This window comes from Manacus candei, unplaced genomic scaffold, assembly GCF_025592945.1.
Source record: "Manacus candei isolate 608988 ecotype Guabito, Panama unplaced genomic scaffold, ASM2559294v1 h1tg000027l, whole genome shotgun sequence".
NCBI lineage: Eukaryota > Metazoa > Chordata > Aves > Passeriformes > Pipridae > Manacus > Manacus candei.
Window position 1 is genome coordinate 7617721 of NW_026138075.1, and position 12798 is coordinate 7630518.

Consider the following 12798-nt stretch of genomic DNA (forward strand, 5'->3'; position numbering starts at 1 on the left):
AAGTAGCATCAGATAAAACTTCCTCAGCAAAAAGGTGAGTGACACAGTAGCACACAAAGCATTATAAAGAAAACGAAACCATCACCTTCAATGGAGTCTTTATCTCTCACAGCTCAACCAAGAAGTGTGTAGAGAGAATGTTTCTTGTATTTCTACTTCCTTCACTCATGACATACTTACCGATTTCTAGGCAGAGTGCGTGTCTTGTTGTCTATTCCTCCAGTTCCTGCATATTTATTTTGGCCACCTTGAAACCCATAATTCTTGCTCTCACCTATGAAAAGTGACTCTGATACCTCCTGGCTGGCACCTTCATCGTTTGGGAAGCTCCCATCACTATCAAGGCAACATCAGAGGTCAGTCTTTAGCCAAGACTCTCCAGCAGCTGAATACACCAAGGGACAGTCCTACTTTTACTTCAGTAACAGTCCTCCTAGACTTAATTATTAAATCTGTGTATTATAAATGAATCATAATAGAGCTCACTCTCTGAAATGTTCAGCAGAGAGCTGAACATTAAAAATTCTAACTCCCTTCCTAATGTAGCACTCTTCCTTTGGCAATCCTAAAACCAGTTTGTCATAACCTAAATGGCAGCAATTTTGGTTTAATACCTAAGTAAGTTACTTGGGTTTTTTTCATTAGAAAGAGACTCTAAGCCCTCTAAATGGTCATCCCCTTTCTTTCCATTATTCACTTTCAATTGTTCAGACGGTAAATAAAAAAACTGCCTAAAGGAATCATACAAAACCAAGAATACCTGGATAAACATAGCCCTTCTGGTGAAGAGGCAGCCAACTCTGGTGTAAACCAAGTACAGGTTAAATTAAAGTGCAAGCTTTGGTAGCTATGTCAGTTTACAGCCTCTATAACTTCATCTGTACCAATGGAAATAGAACCAGGCCCAGAAATAAAACTACAGCCTTATGAAAGTATACCTATTAATTTTAATAAATATGTGTAGATTTTCTAAGGTTCTGTGCAAGAAAATACAGAAACAAAGTACTCACCTAGCAAACGTCAAACCTATTCCATTGTCAGCAAACCTAAAAGAAAGTTCAAAACATCAGGGTTTATTTCTGGATTACCCTACAACAAGCTACCGTAAGAGGATATCCTGCTATGGACTGAAAAAAAGCCTGAATTTTTCTCTTAGTGGAACTTAGAACAACCACACACCTAACTCTTCTAAAAATGCTGTTGTTAAAAGCTAATCAAATAATTTGCTACACATTTTAAGCAGGACATGAGACCTTCAGGGAACTCATAAATACCTCAGCCTAAATTCACGGTCTCTACAGCTTTTAGAGTTCTTTTTATTACATGGTTTCTTTTTTTTGCAGCTTAAGGCAGGTTCTCATCTAATCACATATAAACTTGTATATTTCAAATATGGTGTGAAAGTTGGTCATGATATCGAGAAGTTCCCCAAGTTAACCAGCAACCCTCCTAACAACCCTGTTGTAATGTAATTTACATAAGCTCTGTAACATCATGCAGCCGTTTGCTTCCAAATACCTACCCTGAGTTTTGAATGAGGATATCCCCTCCTCTGACCCAGGCCCCATGATCATTGTTTTTGAAAGAGATTAAACTGTCAATCAGGGCAGCAACTCGAGGCTTTTCAGGGTCTGCATCTTGATGAGGTCGAAACCTGGGAGAGATGAAAATCCAAACATTCAGCAGAAGAAAACTGTTTGTTTCACGTGTCATACATGTTGGGACAAGGTAAGCCTTAAAGATAAACACTCATGCTCATCTGATGGGTAAAGTCCACTCTACTTCACATTTGGAATGAGAGAAGTCAAATTCAGGTGCATCTCTAGCTCCATTACTATTAGAAAAATGTTTCTGGGTATAATGAAGCAGGAATATAAAATTTCTCTTTTCCAGTAACTCTCACAGGCTTCTGCTCAGTCTCTCTGAGTTTCTTTAGCTGCATCTCATCTCCCTTTATCCCCTTTTTCTTTTTGCCCTCCCCACTCGTACTGCAGCATTAATGTAAAAGTTTGATGAAGGGAATTAAAGCTCCTTGGAAGGACTCACAGGGCTGATGTTTACTATGCAAAAACAGGCTGGACATTTGTCTAACTGCTCCTTCGAATCTTTCAAACTTTTCTGACATAAAGGACTATTCCTTCTTTAAGGACTCATGAGATATTTTTCTATTCCAACCCAGACAGTCTGCATTGCTAACAAGATAGTCTCACACAGTAAATTATGGCTGGAATCTAGTCTAAAGAATAGGAAGAAACAGCCTGATTAAGAACTGATGAAAGTTTCACTTGATTATCACCAAAGCCCCAGAGAAAAAGTAATACATTAAAAAAATTTACAAATAGGCTTTTTGAGTGGGTAAAGATATCTACATCCATTACCCAATCACTTTGTATAATCTGCTTGGGTTTGGATCTGCCCCCTCCCCATTCAAGGGAGGAAGGGGAGAACAGGTAAATGTTTGGTTTTGACAGTCTCAGTCTCCTCAATTAGCATCTAAATCCCTCCAGTTTGGTTCCATGTACAATAAATTACTGGCCTCACGTAGTTACACAGTGCCTCATTACTTCTTTTTCTGTGGTGGAACTTGAACCCCATCTCATGCACTGAGTTTCTTACATCCTTAACACACTACAGGTTCTCATAGGACATTTTGCCCCTCTCATGTTCCTCTTGACTGCCTATTACAACTGAGGTAAACTGCAAGGATTACATGGGTTTTCTGTCAAAACATGGAACTAGCAGGTTCATTTCCAAACCATGAAATTTTGAGTATCACCAAAATTAGGAACTTTCCTCTCTGCATCTGCATCTGTCACTTAACCGTCCTTGTCTTAAACACAGGCCAATTGAACCAATATCAACCATATTTTCAGTCCTAATGCTTAGTTGTCACAATAAAGTGTTGACAAGATACAGTTATCCAATACTGTCATTTAATCACCATCCCAGGCTATTTTATTTGAAGTTCAGGACAAGATTAACCAGGCACAAACTGAAACTTTCCAAGACTCTCCATTGCTTTCTTTCACTTTGTAAACCACAGAAAATTTGGTTGACTGTACCATCTCTGCAAACAGCCTTTACTAAAACTGCACCACCGAGCTATGACCTTGAAGTCCAGAATGTACAGCAGAAAGCATTCAGCAGTAGGAAAGGCAAGTGGATGTACTACAGAAGCCTTTTTCTAACAGTTAGTTAAAACTGAGTCATAAATCAGATGATCAGATTTGAAAGGAAACCTTTCCTTTTAGCAGCAATTCCAGAAAACATTTTAAACGTGACAGTAGAGCATGTTTAAAACAATGTCCTCCATGAGCCTGAAAACTACCATGAGCAAGAATTGTGAAGACACAGCCAAATCCTTTAAGATACTCCATCCCTGTTCTTCCCAAAACATGAACAAACGAGGGAAAAGAAAATATATAAATTTATTGTTTTGTTATAATTTATAAATTATTGTATTGTTTTACAAGTGTTTTTCCTCATGTGAATGTAAGAGCAGCCTCAAAACTTCACCGTTTTTCATTAATTTAAAAGAAAATATCCTTTACCTTGCATTGTTGTCCAAACAAAGATATTCTCTGGGATCATCAGCACTAGCATTAGTTGTTTTAACACCCTTATCAATGAACAAACCAGCCTGAAACAAGCAAGAAAAGAAAATTCATACTATTCAAAATTAAAGATAGAGAAACACTGAATTTATAAAATTTAAACACTGCATTCCATACACAAATCAGAAACTCCTATATCTTTCAGTTTGTCTTTAACAGGCATATTGTCTACGGGAAAACTAGCTAAATAATATAATAAACCAGTCTGTGCTAATTTGGGAAGAGGAAACGAACTATCTGGCATTGAAAAAAAAAGAAAAGTAATGGAAGATCACTAAAATTCACTTCGTATTTCTTTCACGACATCTATTTGAGGTTTTACATTTATTTCCAGATGGTGTTCTGGAAAATCTGGAATCCAATCTTATGGTGAATTCAAATTCACCATAATTTCACCATAACTCAAATTCACCATTCGAATTCAAATCTCATAAACTGAAGGAAAAAAATAAAACAAAACAAAAGAAAAACCACAAACCACTGTGAAAAATCCTTTGTATTTCACTTAAAAATTAAACTACCCTCACCACTAAAGGCTCTGTTTGTCTACGCAATCATCAGGTTGGAAATTTATAATCCAGTATGATATAATTTACTTGAGAAAGTAAAAGGAGGAAGCATTTGTGTTCTTTAACCTGAATTCCATAAAAATACCTGCAACTACTTTCACCTCTGATCCAAATTATGATTACAAATAAGTCTCATGCACAAGTACATTCTCAAACCTGTTAGTGGAATTTTCTCTTCTAACATGGAATTTTAGTCCACAAACTGGGTTTAAAGATGATACCGGCTATATAGCTGAAACTTTTTTCTTCCTACTGCACTCTTGTTTCCAGTATGTTTTCATTCCAATCTGAACAAAATGCCCTACAGTATCAAAGAGGTCATTAACACAACCTCCATAAAACATTGCATCCTTTCTTGGTATCCCAGACTGATTTTGTCAAGCAAAATCAGTTTACCTGGCAAAAAAAAGGCAAGAGTGATTCTATAAGGTTTCAATGGCTAAACTATGAAAATGTCTATAAGGCAATTTCAAACATCAATAAGGATTTAGAGTCTAGGTGGCTTTGTGAATGTCATTATATTTATACACCCCCACACAGAGAGCAGGTAGATTTCAAATGAAATACTTTAAGTTAAAATGTGGAAAAAGTATGAAAGTCGCGAATAAAACAATCATCAATGCCTCTGTCTAGGCTGAGAACCTGTAAGAAAAAACTGTTGCAAGTAACTGGGCTCCTGAAGGTAACACTGAAGCTTAATTTTTAGCCAGAGACTGTGCCACCATATGCAAACACTTGAGTTACCCTACATTACAGATTCAGGAAAACAAGTCACAGCTACTCCAGGAAGCTATTAGATGAATTACAACTATAATGAACTTTGATTCTTCAAGGGTCAGCTTTCTTCAGAATAGAAAACAAAGCTACAAAGAGTAGCACCTGAAGCGCCACTTCTGAGAAAAAGTCCTTATTAGAAGTATTAATTGGTCGTTTATGCCTTATGAGGATGTGAAACACAACGAATACTTGAAACGTGGTAAGAAAATATATGCATACTGATTATAAACCATTCTACAATACAGTTCAAACACAGCACAAATCTATCATCTAACCAGTTCAAAATATAAACAGACAAGTCCTAATATACAATATTTGCAAATAAAGAACTTCACTCTTTTTTTTTAATGAGATAATACATTACCTTAAAGTTAGAATGAACCCTGTTGTTATAGAAGATTCCTAGGGGTGTAAGCTCTGATTTGGTTTCAATGGCTAAACTATGAGAATCTCCTGTAGCAACCCTGTGGAACAAATACCATATTCCAGCATCCTGCAAGTAAGGAGAGAATAACACTACTTATAAGTGATTCTGATACTTCTATTGGTTCTGATACATCTTTTCACAAAGTAAGTGTATGCAAAGTTGAACTTGGACATTTTAAGTAAAGAAGCAAGTAACAGCATAGTCCAAATCAACAGTGCCCAATAGAATATATTTTTTAAATAAAGTTTCCAAACAAGTTCCCAGTGAGAAAGCAGGATTCTGCAAATTAGTCTATATTCTAGTGAACAATATGCGCTAAAAAGCGTTTTGCTTCTGACTGAAATCATATAACACCACACATTTAAGATCTTCTAATACTTAAGGAAGAAAAAGTGTCCAGGCTAATGTAAGTAATTTTTGCATTTCAGTTACATGTCATCCCACACACTTGATTTTCCTTTTTTAGTAATAAATCATACTATTCACAATAAAATACTCAAAACCATTCCTTCTCTCCTTACTGTTACAGTCTGACTAAAGGCGGTTCATCTCTGCTCACATCAGAATCCACAAGATCTTTCAGAGGAATGGAAAAAAAGCATATCAAGAAGTCTGGCCAGTTCAGAGCACTGTACCAATAACATGCAGTAACAATTTCAGTATCTGTTCATTTTCTCTACTTCTTCAACATCCCTGCTCTTAAGGAAGCTGGATTTATCTATTAAATAAGACCCACAAAAATTTCCCCTTTCAAGCACATCTGTGTTCACAAGAGGTGGCACCATGACAACACCTGCATAGCAGATACCTACAAAGAGGAAAAATTTTGCCTGACCATACACTCCATGCCCTTACAACATTAAAAAAAATATTCACATAAAGCACATTAAAGGGTTAAACAGTAGCTACAAAAACACTGCATACTGAATGTTCCATCTTATAAAAAACAGTCATCATCCTTTTCAAGAAACATGGATTAAGCCAATTCACCCTGGCTTAAGAGATTTCAAATGTACCACCCTGGGAATATGCTCATTTTTCATTATCTGGAAATTCTGCTTCACAACAACATTCCCCATCCACTATGATGACACACTTTAACATTTCTAGTGACTAACCATTACAAAGCAAATGTGGATGTTCCATTAATAAAAAATACCAAAACCTTCCTTCCTATATAATTAAATACAGATCCGTGTTTGGCAGTAAATTTTATCCAAAACACATCCTGATGCTTGAAAAATCGTAAAATAAATTTAAAAGCTTCTTAAGCACTTGAAAGCATTCAGAAATACGAAAAGGGTTTTTTTTTTTCCCTCTTCTCTCTCATACACAGCCAAAACAAAAGAAACATCTACTGCCAATACACCCTTACAATGGGCTTCATTGTATAATGAAGGAGTTGGGGGGAGGAATAGAATTATTTGCTTGTGAATTGCTATAGTTTATATTAGCAAAGGCTCTACAGTGTAGAGTTTGTATGAACACAGTTGAAACATTCTATTTCTGAAACTTATTAAGCTGTAGTCCGTTTATACCAATGCATTTACATTGGTGCAAGGGAGGTATAGCAGGGTGGTAAAACTTTGTAACATACAGAAATGGTTGCTCTGATCAGGCACATTCTGGTAAGAAAAGGAAATAACATCTACTGGGATGCTCTATGGAGGCAGAAAACAGACCTTACAGGACCTTAAGCACCAGATCAAGGAAGCTGTTGTCTTTAACTTAGCCCGCAACGCTAAAACTGGTCTATATGAAGCAGGCAAAATTGTAAGATATGGCGTTGGGAGGAAAAGAACCGATTTAATTCGGTAGGTGAGTCTAAATCCTTCCTAGTGGTAGACAGTTAAATAGAAAAGTTCGTAAAAAAAAAGACACAATCAAACAAAAACACCACCCCCAAACTCAACCCCCCTCCCCCAAAAAACAAACAAACAAAAAAATCAACAAAAAACCCCCCAAAAACCCCCAACCAACAAAAAACAGACCACACAAAAACAAGAACAAAATTTTCTGATTTTTTTTTATACCTTAGATATTTCAACTCAGTTAAATATTTTGGATCTGATTCTATTTATTAATAACAGTTTATTATGTTATCCGTACCTAAAAATACACACACTCATATTCTTCCAGCACTGGAGCCTTTGCAACAACAATGAACAATCTTTCCTGTTTTCCATCCCACTGATTTCTTTAAAAAAATCCACTCAAAACCATACACATCTCAGACTCTCCTCCAACGCAGAAGTAGAAAAGACTCCAGCCCCCCTCCTCCATAACCTGTACAATGTAGTTCAGCTTTACTTTGCAAGCAGTTGTAACAAGATATCTGCACTAATATAAGGTTAACGACAAGCAAACCCATATCAGTAGTCACTGACTAGAAACAAATGAGTAAACATTGACAGGAAAAAGTAGTTTAGTTGTTTCTTACACAATGAACACCCTTTCGCAGTCATTTTTCATTCCCATGACTACAGCTATAAAGACAGATCTTGCAGAGCTGTCACTAAACTCATGACAACCTACATAAAATACAGAAGCCTTAACTGAAATGCGCTAGTTCTGTGAAAATAAAAGAATTTCTACATATACACATCAACACTATAGTCAGGTCTATTAACTACAAAGAGGAAGAGATCTCCTCTGTTGTGGCCAGAACAAAGATTTCTGGCATCTCTCAAATGCACATCTAGACACAGCCTGCACCTTCAATGTCAATACACTGCCAAACATATTAAGAACATATTTATACATAAAAAAGAAAAATATATGCACTTCTGGCAGTGTAAATGTTACAGATTTTACAAATGCCAGTGACATGAGTAGTTTGTGATGAATTACATCAATATGCCTCACCTGTGAGCCTGCTGCTGCGTTATTTATAAGATGATTGTTGGGGTGAGAAATCCAGAATGTCGAAACCGCCCTGAAATATTATTCAGAAACAGGTTACTGTTCTGAAATATTATTCAGAAACAGAAAAGCTCTAGCTCCAATAAAAATTCCCCCTTGCTAACAAGCACACCAGAAAAAGCTAAACTGGTGAAGTCACTGCTTCACATATGTAATAAAAAAATCACAAAACCTACCACATTTAGAAGACAAAAATGCCTTTTTTTAGTTCAATGCCCAATATTGTATTTAATGTTGTGCAAATATCCCATGCGATGACAAACTATTTTAAGAAGCTTTCACAAGAAATAAGTATCACTTATGTCTCCAGTGGTGAGAACCTGAGAATATGAGTAAATTTACACAGAATAAAGATGTTCAATAGGCTTTTAAAGCCACTAATATAACAAGGAACAACAATCTTCCTATAAAACAACTTATTGTTTTATCTTTAATAAAAGACTAAATGTTACTTTTTATTCTTATTTTTTAAACACCAATACTATGTGAATTATATTTAAGGTGTCTGCATTCACTAAATTATAGATAAAAGTGTTCCCATCTGTATTTTTTTCAAGAGATCATCAGCAGTTTAACTGCTGCAGCTGGCTTGGTTTTAGTTTTTCACCATGACATACTCACATGCAGTCTGTGGCTGGCACTGGGACATAGTTTCCATACACTTTATCCCTAATACCAATACACATGCTGCTGTTTCTGTCTGTAGGTAGAATAGTGCCTGGTTTTGTGACTAGCCCAAGATTGTGGAACAAAGTATTCCTCTGCTCAATGCCATCTTCTATGAAGAAACAGTGACCTAGTGTGTCGTAGCCAATGGTGTCCTTTATCTGCAGAAATACAAGTTCATTATGTCAGTAGTAATAGCATTTACTGAGATTTATTTGACAAATACCATATAGTTATACAATCTTGGCACAGCTGCAGAGTGAAGCTTCAGTATCAGCAGCTCAGATGAGTCAAACACCCAGTTTTATTTATCCCTTACAAACACACTATTATTTCTGGAGAGCTTAGCTGTCTGGAAGAATCCAAAAAAAACAGAATGGTGAGAGCTGTTAAAAATAAATTACTGTTTGCAATTGTTCATTTATTCACTGAAATAAGAAAAACATCACTGAGCACTAAAATTGCAAAAGGGATGGGACTAGTTTGGGGTCTAAATGCTCTTCAACATTTATTCCAACACAGTATGTTTTACTCTCCTTGCACCTACCAGCAAGCCATTAGTTGCATGAATAGTCACACATCTGGAAAAACAGTGATGAATGGAAAGACCTTCCACGTAAGTTTTAACACTATAACCTCCTTTTTCATCCACATCTCCACAAAGGTGAAAATGAACAGGGTAACTTCCAATTTGCTGCTGGCCCATTTGCTTCAATTCCACGTAGGAGAGATGAACAGATGTAAAATTCTTCAAAATCTAAAAATATGAAGTCCAGAGTGAATAACCAATTATTTGCTTCTTAACCAATGGAAATTTTAAGTTAATACATCACCTACACCAGAGGTAAAGAAGTTAGATGTACACGGTTGCCACAGGACAACACAGTAAGTTAGAACAATCATTACTGTCTAGCTCTACAGAATGCCTTACAAAACAGTATCCTTCATAAATAAGTTGAAAAGTTTAACTTCCATGTGGCTAAAACAGAGGAATTTTCCCCAGATATGCTGCCACACTTTACTGTTTGGTCTTTATCAGGTGGCACATTACATATTCTTTACATGTGCTGTCCAAACAGAGAAGTCACTCACATCAGAACCTGTCTGTACTGAAGTTGCACCAGTGTAGTCCACCTAGCACAGGTTTAGCTGAATAAAAACCAGCTATGCAGAAAAATAGATTCAAAGGAACCTGATGAGATTCCTAGTCCAATTGGAAGCTCAGCGCTGGGTCAGTTTAAAGACAGTTGCCCTGAGCACATTGCTCAGAGAACACCTCCAGCCACAGAGATATAAATTGGTTCTGCCCTTTCGTTTTCCCAGTATCTAAGCATTATTTGCTTTGCTGAAGCCTGGTCCCATTGCCTCTTGTCCTCTACACCTCCAAGAATTGCTCTGGCTTCTCTGAACCCTCACCAGTGCCTGAAGACAGCAACAAGATCCCTCCTCTCAGCTCCTCCTCACTCATCATCACTTGCTGCCACACACCACCATCCCTGGAGACACCCCGGTCCATCTAAATCATCTTTGCAATGGGAATCCAAAACTGGACACAGCACTTCAAAAGGAATTTCTTTATTAAGTAAGGATAAAAAACTGCCTTCACAATCATACAAGTTTACAGTAAAGCTACTGAGTACAAAGTAAATCATGATGGGGCTGTAGCAGTAATGAAGGAAAGAAAAAGTATTTTCTTCCACCTAACCTGCTAAGAAAACATAAACCAAGTGCAACAGCTAAACTGCAAGGAGCTAAGATGACAAAAAAAACCAGAAGCCAAACCAAAACAGATCCTGCCTTTGGTTTGTAATTTAATTTTATTAACCTACCTGTACTGAGTATTTATCAAAAATTTTCATACGTACTCTTCTCTAGGAAAATCAGTCATATGGACTTTTTTCCTCCTCCTCCACTAAATGAACTCCTAAGGTTTGCATGCCTAAAATACAGACATCCCTGATCTCTGACTCTTTAACATTGAAAAGCACCAAAACTGCAAAGCAATGCCGCTCCCTCACTGCCTCTAAGCCTCCTTTACGCTACTGTCCTAGTGACCAGTAGGAAAACCAGAATGATCAAGAGCTATTACATTTCTTAGTGTCTAGGATTCCTCTGCTTGGGCATGCAAGATTAGCATAAACTAAAAATGTTTTCAGTGCTAAGTCTAGGTTTAGCAGCAGCCATCTACTACTCTAAACAGTCCCCTGGAAACAGTTTAACAACTTTAATGACTCAAAATGTTTGTCTGCTGTATTTACACTTTTGTGGCAATCAAGGTTACACTTTGCAAGATACCCAGCCTGTCATTATCTTCTTTCATTACATTATCTTAAACATAAAGAAGTGCTTTGAGTCCACCTACTTTCTTCCACAAAACAAAAGCTGTCACACAGTAGGGAAAGAGCATATTTTCTTTCTCACTATTATGTCCACCGGCATAAAATTAAAATCTGCATTCAAATATATTAGAAAGAAATTTAAACTGTGATGACCACATAATGAGCCCAAATACATTTGCAATTAAAATATGAGGCTTCAAACTTCTCTAGCATCAGTGAAGCACTGCTGCTCAAACCTTTCACCTAAAAATGTAAGTGAACACAAGTTTAAATTTTACTTTCTATAATACTACTTTCCCTCAGCTTTATGTTTATAATACAAGAAATCTGAAGCATTTTCCTTTATATAACCTTAGTACTTTCAAATTTTTAAAAAATTAAATACAAAACCCCATGGTCCAACACAGTTTCTTTTCTCTCCATGCCTCTCTAGTGCCCAGTTTCAGATGAGGCAGATATTTAGGATTCAGTGCTTATCACCTGGGGAGGGAGGAAGGAAGTGAAAGGAGGAAAAAGAGATAAGAGGGAGATCAAACTTTATTTTGTAATATAACCGGATACACATACATGGACATTACTTTAAAGGTTTAACCCCTGCCACACAAAGTTGCAATATTTGCTGGATATTTCTATAACACTTGTGCATTGATATCCCTTCCTCCAATTCTGCATAATTAAGTCTTGAGGAGCAAAATCTACTTTTGGGAAAGCTGAGAACAAAGTCATTTCCACACAAAGGAACTGTATGAATTGATGTTAAGTTTTCAAGTACTTTACAGTTTAACATTCTTTTTTGTCCTCGATGTGCATGATAGAAAGTTACTGTAAAATATTTTTCAAACCTTGATATGTCCACCAAACGTATCATAACTAAAGAACTGACACTCCTTTTCACGGTAGCAGGTATTTTCTGTTTCTCCCTTTATTAAGATATTTCTTGTAAGAACTCCAACTTCTGCTCTCATGTCCACTCCATCAATAACTTCTCCTGCATGAGGAAACTGAGGATTTTCTGTCCAACAAAAGTTTTGAAGGGGGAAAAAAAGAAAAAAGTTGTCATTGATTAAAACCAGAACCAACTTATATAAATAAGCAAGTTAACCATAGCAACAAAACCCATGCATTCCTCTTACCACACTATTCTCTCTTAGTTTTTCTTATGGTAGATGTATCTCTTATTTTAATAAGAAACTAATCCTTAACGGATATCAACATTTTATTTGCAAATGTGTCTTAATTTCAGTCCAGTAGTTTGTGAACAGGATGGGGAAAAAAAAACAAAGAAAAGTTTAAATTAATCCAATGTATTTAGAAAACTTCTAGTGAAACATAGGTGCACACTTGCTTTAAAAGAAAAAAAGATGCTGGCTACTTAACCTGTCTAAAAGACAAATTAAAAACTGAAAATGAGGCCCAAACACCTTTAGAAAATACTGTATTCATCCTCTCCTAAAAGAAAAAAGGATTTGCTTTCCTACTTATAT

General features: G+C 36.4%; 1 protein-coding gene across 3 annotated transcripts in view; it reads right to left on the bottom strand.

Moving 5' to 3' along the window:
- The window catches only part of CEMIP2 (cell migration inducing hyaluronidase 2), a 51010-nt gene that overhangs the window by 12780 nt on the left and 25432 nt on the right, over nt 1-12798 (bottom strand). For all 3 annotated transcript variants that reach the window (XM_051789335.1, XM_051789334.1, XM_051789336.1), the window contains exons 7-15: nt 12157-12326; nt 9523-9732; nt 8931-9136; nt 8253-8322; nt 5325-5453; nt 3552-3640; nt 1523-1654; nt 1011-1046; nt 181-336 (exon numbers count right to left, since the gene is read on the bottom strand). In XM_051789335.1, the coding sequence (XP_051645295.1) occupies nt 181-336; nt 1011-1046; nt 1523-1654; nt 3552-3640; nt 5325-5453; nt 8253-8322; nt 8931-9136; nt 9523-9732; nt 12157-12326 (1198 nt within the window). The remainder of the gene's footprint in view (nt 1-180; nt 337-1010; nt 1047-1522; nt 1655-3551; nt 3641-5324; nt 5454-8252; nt 8323-8930; nt 9137-9522; nt 9733-12156; nt 12327-12798) is intronic.